Genomic DNA, 22,954 nt, shown 5'->3' with positions numbered 1-22,954 from the left:
TCTTACACGTAAATACCCACGTGGTCAGATTCATTGTGGAAAGAGAATCCTTGATAGTTAAGGATACTGGGCTCTAATTCCTGGGTTCACATTCTGGCTTCACTGTTGACTAGTGGGTAACGCTGGGCCAGGAGCATAACATCTTTCAATCTCAATTTTTTCATCTACAACATAGGTATTTTAGAAGAATAAGTGACATAACATATGTAAATCAGTACCTGGCACTGAGTAAGCATTCAGTAAATATTAGCCATTATATTGTGGTTGCATCATTATTTGTTGTCTGGTACCATTTGCCTAATATGATATATCTAGGAATACACAGATCACAGAAATTGTTTTGCATCTATCTGACTATAGGAAAGGAGATGAGGTAGGTGTAAAGAAGAGAGGAAAATAAATCTATTTTTCTTTCCTAGGACAAATAAAGGCCAGGGAACTAGACTTATTATAAGTGATGTCCTTAACCCCACAGGTGCTTTATCAAAATCACTGCATTTTCTCCCAAGCAATGTCAGCTTCATTCTCAGAGGTTTATGCATGGCTACCCGTAAGCCAGTGGGAATAACTGAAAGGCGATCGTTAAGTTGAGGAGGTCACATAAAAAGAAAATGCCCAGGGCATCCACCCCAAGAGAAAATGAAATTTAGGAGACCACCATCTGTTCTGTGCAGCACCATGGGGACAAAACTGCTCCTGGAATAAAAAATCTTTAGATATCATTGAGGTCTCAAAATGACAATTTAATCTGTATGTTAATGCTTCAAAGAGATGCACTTCAAATAGGATGTCTTAAACTCTTCCTTTCCCCCCCATACTGCTTGTGGCAAAGAAGGGCCACAGAAACTGTAAACAGAAGCAGATACTGCGTGGCCCAAAGCAAATCAGTCTCATTATTTGTAAAATGAGATCGGTGAACTGTATGGCCTCTCAGATGGTCTCCAAAGCTAATGACTGAGGGTCCCAAGTTTAAGGTAGGGTTGTCAAGAAGACACACATTAGACCATCTTGTTAAAACATACTGTTCGTGGGTTTTTATGAGGGATTTAATTTAGAGTCATGAAAAACAAAACATCGTCAATGTTTCTAAATCTGCAACTATCTTTAAAATATCGTCACTTTAAAATGCAGTGAAATCTTTGACTTGGTACTTTTTTTCCTTTTCTTCTTTTTTTTAAACTATCTCATAGTGCTTTGACAAATTTATGAAGACTTTCAGTCACCATCTGTGGAGACCCTTATAGTTAAGCCCTTACATTTTTCTGATATGTTTAATGTTGTAAGCTTGTCTTCTTTCTCCCTTCAGCTATAGAGACATACACACCTCTCACCATGTAGACATCCCTCTGCCTTCTTTCTACCCACCCACTGAAGCTTGTCACTGCTCTGACAGCCATTTCAAAAGGAGAAAGGCAGGTAGACGTTAGATTTTAGGAGATTTCAATTCTATTAAAAGTAGCTAAGAGGATGGGGGTAGTACATTATGATGCTCAGAAAGCAAAAAGAGCTGTCTCCTCTTCATTTTAAATTCTTAGCACTAAAGAGATGAAAGGACAATTTCAAGTGGGAATCTAAGGACTTCTCAAATCAATGGCAGCTCTTTGCAAACCACTTTTGTCCAAAATTTATCTAAGTAAAATCTTTTTGGGGGTTTCTCAAACACCTGTGACCTGGCGAACCACACTTTGGGAGCTATTTCTAGTTCAGGAGGCATCCACATGAGAGTTCCCATCCCATTCAGACTTGAAAACCTGTAGTGGTCCAAGTGTAACTCCGCCTGGACAGAGATCACCAATTAAGATCCACACATCGTAAAGAATGCAGTAGGTACAGTAGGTTCACTGCATCTCTCACATTTTATCCTTTGCTGGATTTGCTGCAAATCATACTATTCCGGCACCACAATTCTTGTAGTGAGCACAGTTACAAAATGAGCTCTACCAATTTACATTTTGCACCTTCCTATACCAAATCTCTTTACTCTGGGATCTTATCAGGCCTATCTCATACTCCCACCTTCTCCATGATCCAGACTTACTGATTCTATCTTCCATTCCTTCTCAATCCTGCTTTTTGTAGGTGAAAATAGGTAGCCACAGTGGTGAGTGGTTTCCTCAGCAATACATTAGGAAAACAGAAGCAATTCCACAGTAAGATTTATATATGGAGTCAATTCCCTTCATGAAACTTGATATAATGACTCTCTGCTAACTATTTGTAGGGATATATAACACTTCTAGCTTGGATAAGAAAATTGGGAATCACAAAATGCATAGGACTAGCAACATTTTTTTGCTTAGGAAGATTCACCCTGCACTTACATCTGCTCCCATTCTTCCTCTTTTTTTGCTTGAGGTAGATTAGCCTTGAGCTAACATCTGTGCCAATCTTATTTTGTATGTGGTTTGCTGCCACAGCATGGCTGATAAATGGTGTAGGTCTGTGCCCAGGGTCCAAACCTGCGAACCCAGGCTGCTGAAGCAGAGTGTGCAGAACTTTAACCACTAGGCCACAGGGCTGATCTCCTGCTAAGTTTTTTTTAGGAAGTCCTTGGGCATTCTGATGAGAAACATCACATATAAGCTCTTTGACAGAAATCAGTGTACAATCTGTTTAATATTTCAATCAAGAAACAGACAAGCATAAAGAAAAACGAAGGTACATGCTCTAATAACTTGATATTTGATGGAATGTATGCCAAAAGAGGTCTGTGCAATACATGTTTTTTTCTTTTATTCCTTAGCTGGTGGTGTGGTGTACCAAAATGAACCCTGACCTGGAAAAGTGTGGGTAGGATCTGAGGCCTGACATTAATGACATGTATAACCATAGATACATTATTTGGCTAGTCTTTAGAAAAAAAGGATTCTAGGTTGCCACATTTTTTATTTGATGACTAAGAAATTTTAACTGATGACTAAGCTAAGGGATCACAACATACCATCCTATCAAAAACAGACAGCTTTTTAAATACTTAACATTGTCACAATTAGGTGAAAATTATAGTCCATGTAGCACTAGATGACATTTCTCACCAAAAATCAGAAGTCTCCTTTTAATGGCCCCAAGAGAAAGAGTTTCCAGTTTGAAATTTGTGAAATCTTTATTTTCCATAAGACTATTAAGACTTATGGAAAAAGATAATTAAGTCTATTTGATTTTATGGGAGTCAGAAAATCCCAGGTTCAAGTCTCAGTAATGCGCTCAAGGGCACGTTACTGAATCTTTCCAAGTGTCACCGCATCTGTAAAATGGGGATAATTTATGAGATTACTTTTAAAAGATGTAATGCATGTAAAGCACCTTGGGAATAGCTTCTGGTACATAGTCAGTGTTAAATTTATGATGGCAACTATTGCTTTTATAGATTACATAGAATCACAGACCTGTAGGAATGAAAAACACTTTAGCTAGAATCTGGCCCAATTGCCAACTGATGAAGGATGAGTTTGATAACCTTGACAAATCGGTCTCTTGAGCTCTACAGAATTAGAAGAGAGTTGGAAAGTTACCACAGCTCATTAAAAGTGGAAGTAAATTATCTCATAAAACTACTCTTGTTCACGTTATTTCCTTTTTAAAGGAAATGGAAAAGTAAAGAAAGAACATCATCACACATTATGGGCAAATACAACAGACCTTCTTCTTTTGATTTGTTTTGGTTTGGCTACACATTGAAATACTTTAAGTGCATTAATCATTACATTTAGTTTTCCAAGTTAATGGCTTTTAGGTATATTCAAGACAAATAGCAGTAAAGTTTGAAGTATGAAATTGAAATGACAAATATGGTAAAAATAATAAACACCTGTAATCCTAGATTTCCTATTGCAAGGGCAAGAAATTGATAACATAATATTTAGAAAAGTGTAAATCAGGAAAATCAGATTTTCAAAAAATTTCTATGCGTGTAGAAACAAAAAATTAAAATCTGAAAAATAAGATTCTAAAATGTAAAACATCTGACCTGAAATAAGGGCATTGAACACTACTGTACTTCTCTCTTCATCCATACAAATTCTATCCCTTATATAGTCCATTTTGGGGAGCCACTGAAGAATTTAGAGGCAGGAAAAGGTATGATAAGAGTAATTTTAGAAAGATAAACATCTTAGCTGTACATCAAATAGATTAAAATAATGGAGACTGAAAAGGAATATAGATAGTTTACAGTTGATAACAGGAAAAGAAGCCCAATCGTGATAAAGGCCTTATATCACTAGAATAAAGCCAGCACAAACAACAAATGGTGGAAACTTGGAACTTTTAAAGAAAGAGTTAGTGAAAACTAGTGCCTACTATTGGACTTAGTAACTGCTTTGATGGGATAATGAGAAAGATTTTGATATATGTAGGTAACAAGGTGAATTATGTTATTCAATAACACAAGTTAAGAATTTAAGAGGATAAGATGGTTTGGGGAGCTATAACTTAGAGTTAGAATTTAGTTGTAATCAGGAATATATATCTTTGTAGAAATGAAACTCAGTTGTGCTCATCATTACCTAGTCATTCAGAATTTACTATAATTTAACAGGCATATACCACCAGCATGAATTACCTGAGTTTTGTGCAGGTGGGTACTGCTGTTTCACTTTATCATCATAGACTCAGAAACCGTGCTCAACTTCTCTTGAGAGCCCAGCGGAACTCAAACTGGAAACCAATGTAACGTTGTCAACTCTAGAAGCATCTTGAAACTCCCAGAGAAAATATTCTCCTGTCATAGTATAGATATCTCTTAGAAACCCACAAATTCTGGAACAAAGTAGTTCCGATGCTCCTTCCTTAATTACTCTCTCAGTTTTAATTACTAGGATTGTTAAATAAATATGATAAATAAATAACCCATCACAGAGAGCAAGACCATTTTTGGAATCTGTAACCACCTTTCTGTTCCTGGGTTCATTCTCTTTCTTGCCTGAAATGGGCTTATTGTCACCATTATGTGTCCATTTGTACCATCCAGACCAGGCTCAGACTTTTGTTCTTTTAAGAACAAACATGCTCTTGTCCTCTTTACTTCATATCTCTTCCAGCTCTGTATTTATACTTTGTGCTATGTAATCTTGTGTTTCCCATAAAATTCATACTTCACTAACTGATTTATCTTTCCTCCCAAGTTATACCTGAAACTCTTGTAGGACAAAGACAGTGTTTTTTCTTCCTTGTGTTCCCGATCAGGTTTAGCACACCACAGACAAGCATGAAGTGGGTCTTAATGAATGCTCATTGATGGAATAAAAGAGTATCTGCCCTCCATCTGGGCCTTAAGGTATAATTAGATCTTAATGAGTGAAAGAAATGGATAGGTCTAAGACTTAGGTCTGCTGTTACTACTTTAAAGAATTTCATCCATTTTCTGATGCTTTCTTTTGATTTCTAGTTGCTTACCTTTTCCCTTTGTTTTCTAATTGAGAATGAAATGAATACTTGAGAAAAATATCTTTAAGCAGAAAGTAAAACAAAACAAAACTATTTGGATCCAAAAAGAAACAATTTAAGATATACGTAACTTGGTTTAGCAAAAGAGGAAATTAAGCACAAGATTTATGAGTGACTGAGGATGTACTGATATTTTAAAATATTTTTAGAAGGTTTACAAAAAAATAAAGATTTCAAATCTGGTTAGAATTATTTTTCTAAGTTCAGCTCAGAGTGTTTTTTTAATCAATATCTTCAGCTTCCCCACCTGAGCAGGAATAAACTCGTCACCTAATACAATGACAAACTTAGGCTGACTCTACTTTCTCCAGGTAAAAGACAAGCAATAGTCTGAGTACTGCCAGGCAGCTTATAGTGAAAAATATGTTCTGAATCTCCCGGGATAGTGCTGGTATGAACCTGTTATTTAGGAGTAACTATTAATATTGCTTCTTTTCTCTCTCAGAATTGTGGCTATTTGAATGATAATTTTATGGTCTCCTAATTATAGGGCACCATTGTGAGGAATTGAAAAAAGAGACTCCCCTGATGGTTAGAGCCCAGACATAAGGTTTGACAAGCCAAGGTACTTGATGAGAAGGAAGAGAGAACTCTTTCTTCAGGAGACATCTGCTGTACCAGGGCACACAGCTTGTTGACCCAAGCACAGACTGGATTCCAGCTTCCACTCAGCCCCTCTGATGGGATGTTGGTGCAGTGCATACAGTTACCTAAGCTGCATAACTATAGGTAGTGGCCTGTCCACCACTAGACATGGTCTCCCTAATGCTCACTTATTAAAATTCAAAGGATTCCCCAGCACCCAGCCCACGTTCCAGTCCTCCATGAAGCCTTCCCCGATCTCCATACACTGCTCTTTTCTCTAAATTTATACAGAACATATTTTCTGTGCCACTCACTTGACCTGAAGTGCATCCTTCCTAGTGATGCCTCTGTAGTGTTCTGGCTCAGAATGGGTTTGGGGGGCAGAAGGGAGTGGGGCAATTACATGTCAGAAGTTTCTGGAAAGGTTTATCTCCATGTGTGTGAACCCAAGTCTGACAGCCAAGACAGAATACATTTGTTCCCAGAAGGAAATACACACTAATATGGGGAGGTTAGTGCCTATTGCAGTTGCAGGATTGCAAAACAAAACTCCTTTGATCCATGATAGTGGAACTAACATTTATTATTTACCAGGTTTTTACCAATTACTAAGTATTTTGAAACTAATAACTCATGGAAACTTCAAACAACCCTGTGAGGTAAATAGTATCATTAACCCATTTTACAGATCAGAGAACTGAAGTATAAAGAGATTAAAGAACTCGGTGGAAGGTCAAACATCTACAAAGTGTTGTAACAAAGATTTGAACCCAGACAATCTGACTCCTGAGTCTTCTCTCTTAACCTCCACACTATCCCACCTTTACTCTTGTGTTAAGTCTGCAGTATATGTCTGAAGTTTGGTCATTTGATGTGTGGTCTATATTTCCCGTATATTTAGTGGTTAAGAGGGGTATACAAGTTGGATTTGGCACTTATTTCTGCATCTAGATAAACAATAACCAGAAAAGAAAAGAAAAGCAAAACCAGCAGAGGGAGAGCGCATCATAATGAGCAAGCTACAAATCCCAAGGGACCCTTGAATCATCCTCAGAGATCTGAACAGAAGCAATAACCATTGGTATCAGGACCTCAGCACAAGAAAAATTTCGCCATGTGCAATCTGGTGGTGACCAAGAACAAACTTTTATTTTTTTCCTTAGAAGGAGTAAGAATAAAGAGTGTAGGCAACATTGCATAATACTTCACTGGAGCAAGCTTTGGGATGATTGACTTTGGCAAGTAACCTAATCTCTGTGTTTACTCATCTATCAAAAGGAGATAATATAAGCTGCCTTATAGATTTTGTGTGTTACTGAGAAAATGTGTGTAAAACAACTACCACAGTTCCTAGTACAGAGCACTTAGCATAGAAGGACTAACTCACTGTTGCTGATACTAGATCCTACAGGAGGCAGGAATTTAAATGGGCTCCGTGAATGTCTGGATTTGGGGTGAGTTCTGTTCCCTCTTTACTCCCATCCTTGTGCAACACCAACTTCCTTATTGAGTCAATCTAATGGTTAACCTTCTATTTGAACTCCACTTCTATAAAGCACAGGCCTCAACTAATTATCCCCTGTTCAGTTTCCTACTTTGATTGTGACCCTCTTGCCTCTCTTTTCAGCAAAGCAATTTAAAAAAGCTGTTTTCTGTTTGTTTCTCCTCTAACTAGAACATACACTCTCATCCAACTTTTCTGCCAAACTAGGCAATAAAAATAATGAATGATAGAACTGAAGACTCTATTTGGACTTTAAAATGTTCCAGCAAAGGTGACCCTGAAAAATTATTATGGCATGTTATCAATTAGTTGACACTCTCTAGAAAAATGAAGCTAAATGTTCCTCTATTCGGTCCAGTTTTAGATCTCATAAATCCAGCTAAAATACTTCATTGGAAATGCATATGGTTATATCTAGACAGACTTATGGTAGATATATTCTCTTTTGGATTCTCAAGGGACATTTTAAGTATTCGGGTCACTAGCATAGAAAATATGCCCAGGATGACAAATTACTTCAATAATACTTAACATGAAGAAAGTTAGTCTCAAATTTCTAGGGGGTGGGTGGGAACCTCAGCTGTTTTTTAGTGCAGTCAAATTCAAAAGGCTAAAAACAAAACAGACTTTAAAATGCTTAAGATGAAAGCCTTTCTTTGAGAAACATTCAACCCATGAGGCTAAATTTGACAGAAAATATTCATCATCATAACTTAAATTTTAATAGGTGGCCTATTTAAAGCCTTCATACTTCAAAAGCTTTTCATATTTATTATGCCATTCTGTCTTAATTAAGAACTAACTAAAATATTAGATTAGGTTATACCTTTGGATTATTACAGAAATTAGGTTTATAGTCCTTAGGAATAAATGTACTTTTCTAATAACCATGTGAACATTTTAACTTATAACATATTCATAATTTATTAACAACACTTACATCTGACTTACCAGTTCCACAAAGATACAAAGTTTTACTGTTTAAAATATTATTTTCTGAAATAATGTTATAACATATAGAATTGAGTAAAAGGTATTTTTAGATGGAAATCATTTTTAAATGTATTTTTAAAAAATCTCAACTTACAGAAAAGTTGTGAAAGATAGTCACGAGATTTCCATATATCTTTCATCCAGTTTCCCCCACTGTTAACATCTTAAATAACCATTGGACAATTGTCAAAACCTAGAAGTTAATATTGGTCCTATACTATTAACTAAAGTATAGACTTCATTCAGTTTTACTAGTTTTTAACTGATGTCCTCTTTCTGTAACAGGATCCAATCCCGACTCCTGCATTGGATTTACTTGTCCTATCTCCTTAGTCCCCTCAGATCTGGTTTTCTTTTTCATTCATGTAATTGACACTTGTATAGAGTACTGTTCGGTTATTTTGTAGACCGTCCCTCAATTTGGGTTGGTCATGATTAAATTGAGGCATGAATTTGTGTCGAGAATACCAAGAATGCCAAAGAAATGAAGTGGCTTTCTCAGTGCCTCGTTTCAGGAGATGCATGAAGCCAACAGTTCTTACTACTGGTGACATTTAACTTGATCACTTAGTTAAGGTGTTCTGCTGAGCTTCTCTGTGGAAAGTTTCTATAGTCTTCTTGCAAGAGATGTTTTTAGATTACACAAATTACTTGTCTCTCCTCAAACTTTTAACCACTAATTTTAGCATTTATTGGTGAATCTTGCCCTCAACAATTATTACTTTGGAGTTCTAATGCTGATTTTCTATTTCCTTTGTCTTTGTACATTTGTTAATTGGAATTCTTCTGTAAGAAAGAGCTGCCCCTGCTCCTCCACATATCTATTTATCTGTCTAATCTAGTAATTCAATTACTTATTAACATCAGTATATGCTTATGGATATTTATTTTACTATTTGGGTATAATCTAATGATATCTCTATTTTACTGTTGCTCAGATTGCTCCAGTTCTGGCCAATAGGAGCTCTTTCAGATTGGTTCCTGTGCCCTTCTGTCATGCTTTCATGTCATGTCTATATCAGGGGTCAATAAATTGTGGCCTATGGGTCAAAGGTGGCAAAGATCATGTGGCCCAAAGGCTGAAAATATTTACTGTTTGGCCTTTTCTAGTATAAGTTTGTCAACTTTTGCCCTTGATGGATTTTTTTTAAATTATGAACTTTGGATAGTACCCAGAATGTATTTGGTTTTTCATATTTGAGATACTTTATAACATAGATCCTTGAATATATATTTTCCTATATTCTCCTAACTTAGTTATAACATTTTCGATGTTAAGGATTTATTTTTTTGTGGAAAGGAAGGAATGGATTGTCAGTATTTTCCTGGAATGAGTTAAGTACATATATAAGAGAATAAACTAAAAAGATTAAGGAAATAATGGGGAGAAGAAGGTGAGAAATTATCTGGTAAGGGGAGAGAAAGAGAGAAATTGTTCTCCTCCATGAGTTCTAAAGTTTCCTCTAGTCATACAAAGGGCTTTAATAACTTGTTCTCATCATAATGAAAAGTAATACTTTCCAAAGATGTCAGATTAATAGTCATTTTTGTCTCAAAGATATTGGACACTGTTATTTCACTATCACACTTCACAATCCTCAGGTGATTTACCAATAGATCTGTCCAAATGAGACCCTCAAACCACACATTTTGGTTTTAAAGATATTTATTATGCAATGCACTAATGCTGGAATCATATCAAGCATAGTATCAGGGCTCAAAATACATTTATTGGAAGGATAATGACATTCTTATAATCATATTTGAGAGAACAATTTTTCTAAATTGGAAGTATAAAAGTTGGGCTTGTTCTATTAAAGAAAAAAAATTTTTATCTGAGCTAGCAGAGACTACACCCAGAGGGCTACATCAGTGGTTAGAAGGTTATGATTATTAGAAGGTTAATAAAGGGCAGCTACATTTCCTTGGAAGCATGCTTCATTTGGGTAGGGGGAGGTTCCTCCTCACATGTTCATTAAACAGACTTTATTTTTTCCTCCAAAGTCTCGACATCCTCAAGATCACCCAGAGCAGAGGTTCTGAATCCTTGGTAAATGGGCCATAAGGATTTTGAGGCAGAACCCCTAAAAATCATATGCATAACATTGTGTGTACATGCAGATGTTATGTATTTGTCTAAAGATAAGATGTTTTACTTTATCAGATTCTTATAGAGGCGGAGATTCAAACGAGGTTAAGAAAAATTGATCTAGATTAATTTCTCAAACTGAAGATAGTTACCTAATTTTGTACTTCATATAGGGCCTCGACATCAGCATATGGAATTTCGACCTTTTCACTATTCTGCTACCTCTTGAACACACTGTCATTATTTACTACAAGTAAAGTGACCTTTAATACCAACTTATTCCTGAGTTTACAAGATAAGAAAGTAGGTAGATGATGGACAAAAGGAAACAGTAGGAAAAGCATGAGCCTTGCTCATAGTTGGCATTCAAATGCTGATATTAAAAGCCAAGAGGGAGAGGCTGGCCTGGTGGTGCAGTTGTTAAGTTCACGTGTTCTGCTTCGGCTGCCCCGGGTTTGCTGGTTCGGATCCCGGGTGAGGACCCATGCACTGCTTGGCAAGGCATGCTGTGGCAGGCATCCCACATATAAAGTGGAGGAAGATGGGCATGAATGTTAGCTCAGGGCCAGTCTTCCTCAGCAAAAAAGAGGAGGATTGGTAGGAAATGTTAGCTAAGGCCTTATCTTCCCTCCCCCTGAAAAAAAGCTTAAAGGGAAAACACACGTAGTAGAATTTTCTAAATTGCTTAATCACACCCCAAAATACTAATTGTTATTTGTATTTATCATAAAAACATATAAATATTCCTGGACAATTTAATAAAAAGTCCTTGAGAAAATAGGGGGTCAGAGTGTTTGAGAAAGAATTAAGGGTAAGGCCCCTCACTGAGATGACAACATAACATCTTCCATTGAGCTCAGGTAATTCTAAACTACATGATACAAGAAAGATACTCTTGGACAATAATCAAGTTATAAACACACTGTTACAAAACTATAATTCTTATCAAAATCAACCAAACATTTGCTAAAGCCATTTGAACTTTCCTGAAAGTCTAATATCCTTAAAAATGTAACTTCTCTGACCTTCAATATTTAGCAACTTCTTAAAATGATTTTCCACCTTACCTCCTAAAAACTAAATTTTGCATTTATAGTGGAAACTAATTTTTTGTATCTGACATGAGTAACTCATTGTTTGTAACGAGTAGGTAGATTCATTAATGTGAACATCAGTATCTTTGGAGAAAAGTCCTTCAACCCGATTACTCATACTTTTGGCTATACTTACTTAAAAGTATGATAATGCCATTTGGTATTTAAAATGAGTATTTTTCAGGAGTGGGATCAACACATCCTTTTATTATGATAAAAATACAAATCACAAACAAATGTACATTGTAAACAATAATAGGGAACGAGAAGATAAGGAGGAAACCTGGAAATCACAAAGAAGGGACGCTATTTGTATATTACAATATAAGATATAATATACTTAGCAAAATTCCTCAAACAGAGCAATAATCAACAAAAATTTCTTACTTTGATTTGATTTGTTAGTTTCTAAGTGACAGAATCCAGGAATTTGTCACAGGAAGAAAAAGGTGATTGAATACTGGCAGAAAAGCACATTTTCTTTAAATTTCAGTATCAAAGGAAAAAACTAGAATGTGATTATAAATTATGCTTTGGAAATAAAACAAATTTATTATTTGTTAAATGTTTCAAAATATGTTTGATTCTTTCAATGTGCTTTTGAATTTAAGTTCAGCTTCAAATACACAGGGAACCCACAGGTTGCCATACTACTTTATTGGGCTCTTGGTTTCTGATGGAATTACCAAGTCACCCCTATCCTGTTAGCTCAGTTGCAAATTAGACCAACTTAAATAAGAAGTAAAAAATAGTAGAAGAAATAGGGGCAGGAAGAACCTTGATTTACATGTCTCTGTATCATTCACCATGGTATTCAAATGGTAGATACCTAATACATATTTAAAGAAACTCATTTTTCAAATTATTTCAGTTTTATCAGCAATAAGCATTTAAAATAATAAGCACTTAATCTAAAAAAAAATCAGTTATTCAAGTAAAGAATGAGCATATTCTGAAAACAGAAAGAAATGGACTAGGGTTGAACTGAGCTTTCAGAATTATCTGTCTTATAGACAATGATTAATTTGGCCTTGTAAGAATCTAGTCCAAGTGCTATAGGACAGAATACTGAAGACATGCAGATATTTTAGCCTCCAGTGGAAGATAACTTCATGGAAGTCATTGATAGGTCAAACTGGCAGGTTTTCTGAGATGGAGAATGAAAAACATTCCCATAAATACAGATCAAGAATAAAACAAAAAAGGCAACCTACAGTCAATCTACAAGACTTTGATTTAAAGAATGGATCCCTTCAGTCTTGTTGATACAATCTCTTTGCTTTTTGTTGTACTGTGAAAAATAACCTCTTGGGGAATATCTATATTATCTATGTTTGCCAGCCTCTGTAATCTAAATGATACCAAAGTCCACCAAACCATTGGAGAAACTTTCTCTTCCTTTTGTCAGAAAATTAAGAATCCTAACACGGTTGTCTTACAATAACTGTAAGAACTCTTTGATATTAAAAAAATCCAGGTCATGGAGAATATATAAGAATGAGTGAGAAGTCTGAGACTATATTATTTCTTTCCTTCCCCTTGGATACAATTTCTCTGAAGCTATGCATTTTAGGCAGAAGTATTTAATATACAGCTCAATAAAAAGTTCATTATGCTTCAACATTAAGAAAAGCTCCCAAAGTCCCAGAAAAACTGAGCACCATGAAAGAAGATAATTAACACAGGATAAGTCAAGAGTTTTAGCAACTAGCTCTACCATAGCTACAGTATTTGAGGTTTCAGATTTCTCATAGTATATAAGCATTACTTTGGAAAATTTAAGTTAGTAATCATTTAACTACGTCAAACAGAAGCCTAACATTTATATATTCAAATAAATATTCAACCATGCACACAAGCATATTTTGGCTAAAAACCACCAGCAAAAGACAATGTTTTAACATAGAAGTTGAATGAGCAAACTGGATTTATTCAACAGTTATTTATTAAGTACCCTACTATGTGCCAAGTCCTGATTATCATGTATTTTGTTGGGCTCTACCAAAAATTGGTAATTTATTTAAAAAATGATTCAAATCTTCTGTACGGTTTGTTAGTTTCCACAAGAGAGTTATATTTCCACTGTCTTATCTTTGTAGGAGGGAAATGAAATTCAGCCAAACATTTCCCATATCTATACATTTAACCAAGACATGGGGCAAGTCTTCTATTAAGATAGTTTTTCTCTCAAATAATCCTTACAGATTCTAATACCTGAATCTTCTAATGATCCACTCCTCTTCTGGCTGCTGAAACTTAACTAAGTTTCAAAGGACGTCACTGAGAAATAAATATAAATGAATAAATGAATAAAATTTGAAAGCATGCCAGCCTGAAGTGTGAGAGCTGCAGGAACAGTAAAATAGTAATGATTCATAATGGTTTACTTAATTTTCAAATAAAGTTTTTAAAGGGAGGCCCAAAAATAATCAGTGCTTACTAACGAGTATTATTGATTCAAAAATTTAGTAATAACTACAGCTTTTGTAAGAAAATTATTTTTATTCCATGTGTTATTATCTTTTAAAACTCATTAGATAGTTTTGTGTGTAAATGTGTCTGTGCGGGTCAGCAGTAGTAGACTGTGACGTGGACTAACATACGCAGCTATAACCAATCATGTAAGTCATAACATTAGTCACGAAGAGCATATCTCGCTATGGTGAAGGCTGCATCTAATGATCTCTCTTCATGTTGGCTTCTGTCTCCCAGACAGTAGAAAGGAAGGTACACAGAGCCAAGAGACAAGAGTTCCTAAGTATAGTTTTGATTCTACCACTGAACTAGCATAATGCTCTTCATCACATCAATAAGCCTCTGCAAGGTTTCATTTTATTGGTTGAAAAAGGAAGGAGATGGAGATGGAATAGATCTTTGAAGTTCCTGCCCTCTTTCAAATGCTATTATTATAAGCGAGGTAGATTTTCTCAATTACATCGTATCTAATAAAAATTAGGTTAAAGATAAATAAAATCATCAAAATCATCAAACCAGCGGACACTTAGTACCAAATAGGACACTCTAAATAATGGAATGGCTCAAATAGATAGTCAATATATTTATTAATGACTTGAATTAAAAATCAATCTATCAGTTAATCTAAACTAAGTATATAGAATTTAAAGGGCAATCATCAATAGGACTTTCCTGAGCCCTGAAATATTTTACCAGCCTTTCAAATATGAAAACAAAGTCAAGATTTAGCGATAACATCTCTAAGATCTTTGAGCCAAACTGAATGGTCATGCAAAAAGTATTTACACCATCTCTATGAAGTCTTTCCTTGAGCTACTCCTCTTTCTTTCAAATCTTCCCATTCCTACTTTATTACACCACTCCAGACCATCATTTTCTCCCTTCTTTATACTCTAAAGCAATTAAACTCCGTATTACTAATTTTGAAGTTACAATTTAATTACACTGGTAGGTTTGCTGAATCTTTCTGGTCTCCCAAACAGACTAAATTCTTAGCAAGCAATAACCATGTCTTTGAGGTCTCTTCATTTCTACCACAGGTTTCCATTTCATTGGTACCTAGTGTAGTTTGGTGACACATTGTAGCATTAGAACTTTGAGTAATTGATGGTTAAAAAGAAAGAGAGAGAAAGAAACCAAAAAGTGGGAATGACACCCCTTTTATTCAATTGTTCACCAGGTCTTACAGTGTAGTCTGCATTTATCCTCTTTATTTTCTAACATCCTATTTTAGCCCTTTGTCTTTTGACACCTGGACTGTTTAATAGTTCTCTAAATATTTTCTGTCTGAATTCCTTCCTGCTAATCCCACTAAAATGAATGCATGCTATCCTCCAAGTAAAAATCTAGCCTTTTAGGACCCAAGTGAAAGTTTCCTCCTTTTTTTCATGGTCTTACTAGACCGCTCACTCCAAAATGGACTCTTCTTTGAAGTCTATTTTTGTAAGTCTTATTCAGAAATTAGCCAAATATGAGATGATAATTTTTATATTTTCTCATATATTGTATTTTTAATCTTGAACAGTTTTTACTTGTCTCTGTAGCCAGAGGGTAGGCCTAATAATGTTCTCTTAACACAGGACACATCCTTTAAATATTTATTGATTTGATGTGTTCACTTAATGAGAATAAAATGAATATTTGACCTTGTGACGAATATAAAGGACACCTTTTGGGCACACCATGGTAGACAAATGAGTTCAAAGATTTATTCTCAAAGATCACTGTGATTTATCTAGACCAATCTTTAGTCTGGGCAAGTAAAATGATGTTAGGTTTTGTGGATTAACATTATGAAAAGAGGAAGTTTATTTTTGTTGAGAGAGAAAATTTTGCTACATAACTGTAATTAGGGACAAGGACAAATCAGAGATTAATGATGCATTATATTCTAGATCTTTAACTGATAAGCACCAAGAAATGGCTTTCTCAACTTCAAATGGTTTGAAAATATTATTTCTATACTTTGCTCTATGCACAGAAAATCATAGAAACTGAGTCTACTATTCAGAAAATTCAATATTTATTCTAAAATGTGAATTGTTGAGTTACAGGAATATTTCATACACTCCAAAAGAGCATAAAATCTACCTCTACTAATTAGTTTCTCTATCAAAGCTTTCCTGACAATTATAGGGTAATACCTCTGGTCAATGCTTTAGGTGCTTTTCATTAAAGGTATAGTGTCGCTACCAGATGGATTGCTTCATATAAAAGCACTTACCACAAAGCCCTATAATGGAAGGTTAAGTGCTGTGCTTAATTACTAATTTCAGTCCTTATTACCTATATTTTGCAGTGCAGGCACTTTGAAAGGAACCACATATAGCCTATTGGTTCCCGCTTCTCTGATTATAAGATTTGGTGGTAAAAGCATTAGTCCAGCTGTTTTTCTAATGAATAATAGCAAGAAAAACTTTTAAAATAAAAATAGTCATACCACAAGTCAATATAAAAATGATATACTAGACATTTATATTGAACTCATACATAAAATCATTTTGTTCTAAAACCTTTAACCTAGAAGACGTACTTTTAAATTTGTATTCAGCCTTCACGGCATTGTTGTGGATGATGCCTCAAGAGGAAAAGGTTTTGAAATTTTTGTGGCTTATTTCCTACCTCAGCATCATGCTGAAACGTACACAGAGCAGATGATTAATAAAATACTTGATGACAACAATGGCGACTCCCCTGAGTTCTTTGCATATTGATCACTAACTTTTTATATGTATATATAGAAATCTCTCACAAGCGCTCTTATTTTCTTGAGGGCAGACTCTGTGTTTTCCCCTTGCTTGTACCCTTCAGAATAATTGCAACTTTTCCCATTCTTGATCTATTAATATTATCTAAAATGCTTTTTTGGTGAAAGGGCACTTAGAATCTTTGACTAAATATAAAAGGTTGCAGCTAAAATAACTTTTCTAAAGATTTGCTCCTTCATTATCATGACATTGCCAGCTTCTGATTCTTGAATATATTTTATATTGTTTCTTATACTGAGCATCCACTTAATGAGTAAACAAGACATTACATGTGTTAAAAAATATTAGTGTAGAAAAAATATACAAATTTTCATTGACAATTAATACTGCCCCAATCTCAGCTACTAGTACTCAAATTGCACATTAGCATGCCACAAGAAGACAGAGACTATGTTTTTTAAGAAGTATACCTAGTACATAGTATCTGGTATGTGCACAATTAAAGGATTATTAATCAGATAAAATATGTTAAAATAGTGAGGCATAGAAAATTTTAAATGCAAAATATTTACCCAAATGCCTTAATGCATTAGACAACTAGGTTCTGATTATCTATGCTTGGGAAATGCATACTATATTTCTCTTTTAGAGATGCATTATGAATATTTATGTAATAAAGTCCAAGTATAGATATTTTTAACTTGGTTTAACCCAGAACTTTCCAAACTAACTTGAGAGTGAGACTTCTCTCCCCTCATAGGTCACCATTAACATTATCTAGGACAGAGCTCTTAAAGATACCAAATGGAAAGTGTGGGGAGAGTAAAAAGTTACTAAATTAAGATAATTTCAAAGAATTAACTGGTGAAACAAAGCCAGGCTTCCAGAAGAAACTGCCCCACTGTTACTGTAACGGAATTTACCGTTTTACATGTTCAGGTCCACTATTCACAGATGACAGCATCCCAGGGACAGGGCCTAAACCTCGTCCTACTTTACATCCTTCATGGTGTCCAATGCAATGACTTCCTCTCAGTAAATAGGTATTGGTTAATCTGTATTTTAGAAAATTCACCCATTTAATTTTCCGTAATTCCACTGAGGTTGTAGTTACTCTAAAAAATACATTTCTACTCATATTTCAGTAAACACAATAAGAGATCACCAGGGGCTAGGTAACATTGCATCCCTGTGTCAGTTACTTTCCTTCCAGATTGGCCCTTCCTTCATTTTATCATAGATGGTAACAGAAGGTGTACGTTCTTGTAATTGTAGTGTAAAACCAGGATAATTTCCAGGACATCAATTCAGCAAATATTTATTGAGTTTCTACGGTTTGCCAGTATTATAATAGGCACTGGACATAGTATTAATGTGCTTGCTTGTGAATTTTGTCATAGAACAGTTTTCTTATTACATGTAATTCAGCAAATATTTGCAAAGCACCAGGTTTACTGAATAGGTTTGAAATGATGCTTGAAAATGCAGAATTTTATAAATCAGAAAGGGTCCACAAGGGCATCACAGACATTTCATTCCATAATTGTGACTCAGCACTAAGGAAAATTGATCTTTGTTAAATAAGTTAGTTATTTCCTCAAATTATTTCTTCCAAGAAAAAAAATACTTGTAATAGAGGGGTTTATATATAGATTTTGGGAATCATTTTTATTATGCAAAATGAAAACTTATTTTTATACTCTATATTATACTACAAATCTGCTGTACAAAAAAACAGTTGTATCTTAAAGGGGAACAGAGAGAAATAAGACTAATGTTTTAGTAAGCTCTTTCATACCAAAATATAGAGAGGACAATAATTGCAGTAAAATACATTTATACTTTTAATTTGTATTTTACTTTAAAATAATATGTTTTTTTAAATTGAGAATGGACACAACTAACACTGGTTTAAGTTTCTAATCTACTGCCTTTGTTTCAATAACATAGTACTGACAAAGCTCATTAATAATGAACAAGATAATTTTTATTTTATCAATAATAACTTGACATTCATTTTATAGACTTGAAATGAGTAATACTAGTGTCACAGAATCCTTGTGAAACCCCATGGTTATATGACAGTGAAAACAAACTTCATTTATGCAAATGTTCTTATAACTGCTGATTTACAGTATTTTTGTTCCTTGGCCTTCCTGCACCTTTCATGAGTTTCAGCTACGCATCACCATCAAAGGAATCATCCGGTCCTATTCTCTTTTAGAGAAAGATGTTGTAATATTCCCTCCCCTAGTTTTAAATTTTAACTTTGTTACTTTTGACAAAGCCTTTCCTTTGTTCAAATGCAAAGATCCAGTAAAAAGAGCTTTGACATGCTGTGTCTTTTCTGTGTGCATTTTTCTGGTTTCACTGATGTCCTCAATTTTGCAAACAATAAAGTGTGCCTTCAAGTTCTATAAAATGCCATTTGTACACTGTATCAAGAACAGGTTAGGACAGCATTACATTCATGACTCTAAAGTCCAATAAACACTTGATGGTTTCTCAGAAAACCCACAATTTGGTGAAACGGACGCAAATCAGTGCTTTGTTTTCCAGTTTGTTTTTCACAAAATCTCCCCCAGATACACATTCACTGGCTTACCTGCAGGGTAGCGCTCGATCACTGGCCAGCTGTCCACCTGTAATGTGGCATTGCCACCACTCCTCGTGAAACGGACTACATGGTATTTCCCATCGTTAATGATTGCATTGGACTCTTCGATGGCGATGTCATCTGTCCCAACATTAAATTTAACTCCAATTTTTCCTTGGTGCTGGAAAGGAGGAGGGGAAAAAAGATTGTATGAAGTTGTACTGGTTAGTCAGCATTTAATAAGAATTACATACAGGGTGTTGTTCAAGAACATGCTTCAGACAACAGCTGCTTTCTCCAATTTTACTTCTGAAAAACTCATGTAGTGGAAGCAAGATTCTCGACATTTGGGTAAATCTGAAGCATCTCATTCATGGATAATTGATATTCCAAAAGATATACTTTCTAGAGAATTGAGCTGCCTTCTTCCCAGAGGTTGTCACAGACAAGGTGCACAGCTGTCTGTGTGAAGGGACATGCTTTCCTATCCTTTAACATAGCTCCTTAATCCACTCGTTATATTTCACAAGAAAAATGAGGCTTGAAATTCTCTCCTTTAATAACTGGTGAAATCAGAGCAATGAAGTCTATTTAGACCCAACTGACAAATGCGCACAATATAGAAAATCATTCTAAAGGCTATGGACACAAAGATAGGCATTTAACAGTGTAGTTTCTTAGTCATATTCACAAAAAAAGTCATCCAATGCTAAGAGCCTGAAATTTATTCAACTTCTTCATTTTAGAGATGATGACATTATGACACAGGAAAGCGCAATGACTTGTTCAAGATCACATAACTTAACAGAGAGGTACTAGAACTAGAATTCACTTCCCACATTCATAGTTTATATCTAAGCTAAAGTGAAGTTAAGATATGGTTATCTAAAATTACAAATCATTCTAAGTGCAGAGTTTGTTGCTGTTAACTGTAGAATTTTATAATAACAAGGCAGCAAAGAGAATTATGTGCTATGTCCTCTGCCAGCGCATTCTCTAACAGCAGGACTGTCAACTCTACCATGAGCTTAGTTGATTTTTAAAGCACGTGGATTTGCCCTTAATCAGTAGCACAGAATGCCTGCACTGCAGGCCCTTGCCAGACTACATAACCTCAAACTGTCTGCAGCTCACCTTTCATCAAACCTCAGTTGAAAGGAACAACATGCGGGAAGAAGGGTTTAAAGGACATACAGTCCATCCATTCCTATAGACATTTTAAATCAGAATATCAGAAACCTGAAGATTTGGACCATATCCTCTTGACCTCTTATGGGATTCTCATCACTGAACTAGGCAGCAAGAGGATGGCATCAATTTACATTGAGAGCTATTATAAGATAATCTTTTATAAAACTGCATTAATTGAAGGGAAGGATTTGAAGATTTTATTCGGGATATTGCTCATTGTCCCCTTGATGTAGACATCTTACAGGTTTCTGTTTTTCTCTTTCTTGGTTCTTATTGCCTCTTAAGGACCTCTTTATTGTAATAGGTTAGTATAGTTTTTAAATTTTTTGGTTTTGATTTGTTTTAGGCTTGATGGACAGCATGATTTAAAGTCATATTTTCTTTTTGACTGTTTGTTAGGAAACTGAAAGTCAAATTGAGTAAGACAATTTTACCAGCTGCATAGACTTCTGCTACACTGTTCTCCCTTGGATCTATTTTTATCTTCTACCGTATTTCTCATGATCCTTACTTTTAAATATACTCCATTGTAAGTCATTTCAGGTTTTTGTAGAATGATTCAGGTAATAAACAGCAGAATTCCAATAAAAACTAAAATTTTATCCAAAGGCCTGTGGAGCCTTTGTTTTAGACATTATTTTTTAGCACAATCTTTTGCATGAGTGCTCATCATTTCCTCTTTTTGGTAGAATTCATCTTTGTTCATTTTCAGTAAATTATTTAATGTGATATATATATATAAATACACGCATGATATAACCCCCCCCCTCATTTAAGAGGTTCATTATATTTATTTAACAAACAGCTTTATAGTGTTTTAAGCATTTTACAAATACTAACTCTGGCATTTCTCATAAGACTCCCTTGAGAGAGGTACTATTTTATCTCCATTTGACAGATGAAGAAACTAAAGCACAGAGTGATTGAATAACCTGGCTAAGGTCACACAGTTAGAAGGAGAAAAGCTGTGATTTAAACCCAGGCAGTCTGGCTACAGAGTTTGTGCTACTAATCATTAAACTAGACTGAATTTTGGGCAATCCTATAACTGCAGTTAGCAGATTTGATAAATCTAGTTGTTCTTTGCTACCTGTTTTAGTTTTCCTGCTTGAGTAGGAGCATCCCATAATCCCCATATTGTGCTTTGCAGATTGTACATATTGATATACATATCAACGTTTGCTTAAAATAATTTGATAGAGGACAGTACACAACTGATATGTGGATATTATAGGATGTTAAAATGGACTTTTTTTGTTCTCAGTTTCAGCTGCAATCTTGAGATGATAATAAGCCAAGAAACAGATTGCTATTTCCAATTTACAAAATGAGGTACAAGATTGCCTAAGCCAGACTTACAAAGGAGAGCACTGAAAACTGCTTTTGGGACCCTGAATTAATTACCTATTTCCAGCCCTTTAAAGAGGCAAGAAAGGCCAAGAGAAGATTGACAATGAAAAGAGGATTTTTGGAGAGAATTGGGGTGTGACGGGATTTGCATGTACCTCTAAGGAGGAAGGCTTCACTTATCTCAAGTGCAGGGGACAGGGACTTCAATGGAACATCTCAGAAAGTTTGATACTTGTCTCCTGGAACTTGGTGGTAGTGGTTGGGATAGTCAGCAACCCCATTTGCTCTTGCCCGGGATTTGACTCTTGACTGGGGAATCTTCAAGGGGAGACACTGTAGCTGGCTGATGCTCTACTGGCAGAGCAAAGAGATGTTACTGCATCAGGGGCCACCTGTGCATCAGAGTTTGTTAGAACATGGGACATGTGAGCATTATCCATGGGCTACGGGTTAGAGAGCCAGCATAGAGTTGTGTTGTAGCCTGTCCAAGAGGGCCACCATTGGGAGGGGTGGTGAGTGGTTAAGACAAGTAAACAGAAAGAACCTGGAGTTGCAGTGATGGGTGCCTAGGGACTGAGGTGGGAATCCTAAATGACCATCTGAAGGAGGTGCATTTACCCACCTCAAGCGAATTGCAGGTAAAGAAATTCCAAAGATGTAGTTAAGAGCACTAAAGAACCCAGCAAAATGCCCTCCAAAAATGCCCCTCAGAGTCTGAAAGAAATTCTTAGTGTTTCCTACTTGTTCTGATATGAAGGCTAGAATAGTCTGTTTTCATCAGTGTTCAAACCATTTAGGAGATTCAAGTTCTGTGAACGTATGTATTATGATGTTAAAGATACAAAAGGCACCAAACTCTGAAAAAAGTCTCTTTACTTTATTCCTAAATTTTTCTGCAATATGAAATGTAAAATGCTGACTTTC

The 22,954-nt window shown here is 35.3% G+C and overlaps 1 protein-coding gene across 48 annotated transcripts in view; it reads right to left on the bottom strand.

The window, feature by feature from the left end:
- NRXN1 (neurexin 1) overlaps window positions 1-22,954 on the bottom strand; it is a 1,068,408-nt gene that overhangs the window by 147,016 nt on the left and 898,438 nt on the right. For all 48 annotated transcript variants that reach the window (XM_070573944.1, XM_070573958.1, XM_070573931.1 and 45 more), the window contains one exon: window positions 19,499-19,670. In XM_070573944.1, coding sequence (XP_070430045.1) covers window positions 19,499-19,670 — 172 coding nt within the window. The remainder of the gene's footprint in view (window positions 1-19,498; window positions 19,671-22,954) is intronic.

Source organism: Equus przewalskii, chromosome 14, assembly GCF_037783145.1.
Source record: "Equus przewalskii isolate Varuska chromosome 14, EquPr2, whole genome shotgun sequence".
NCBI classification, from domain to species: Eukaryota; Metazoa; Chordata; class Mammalia; order Perissodactyla; family Equidae; genus Equus; species Equus przewalskii.
This window is presented reverse-complemented; position numbering and strand designations above follow the sequence as displayed.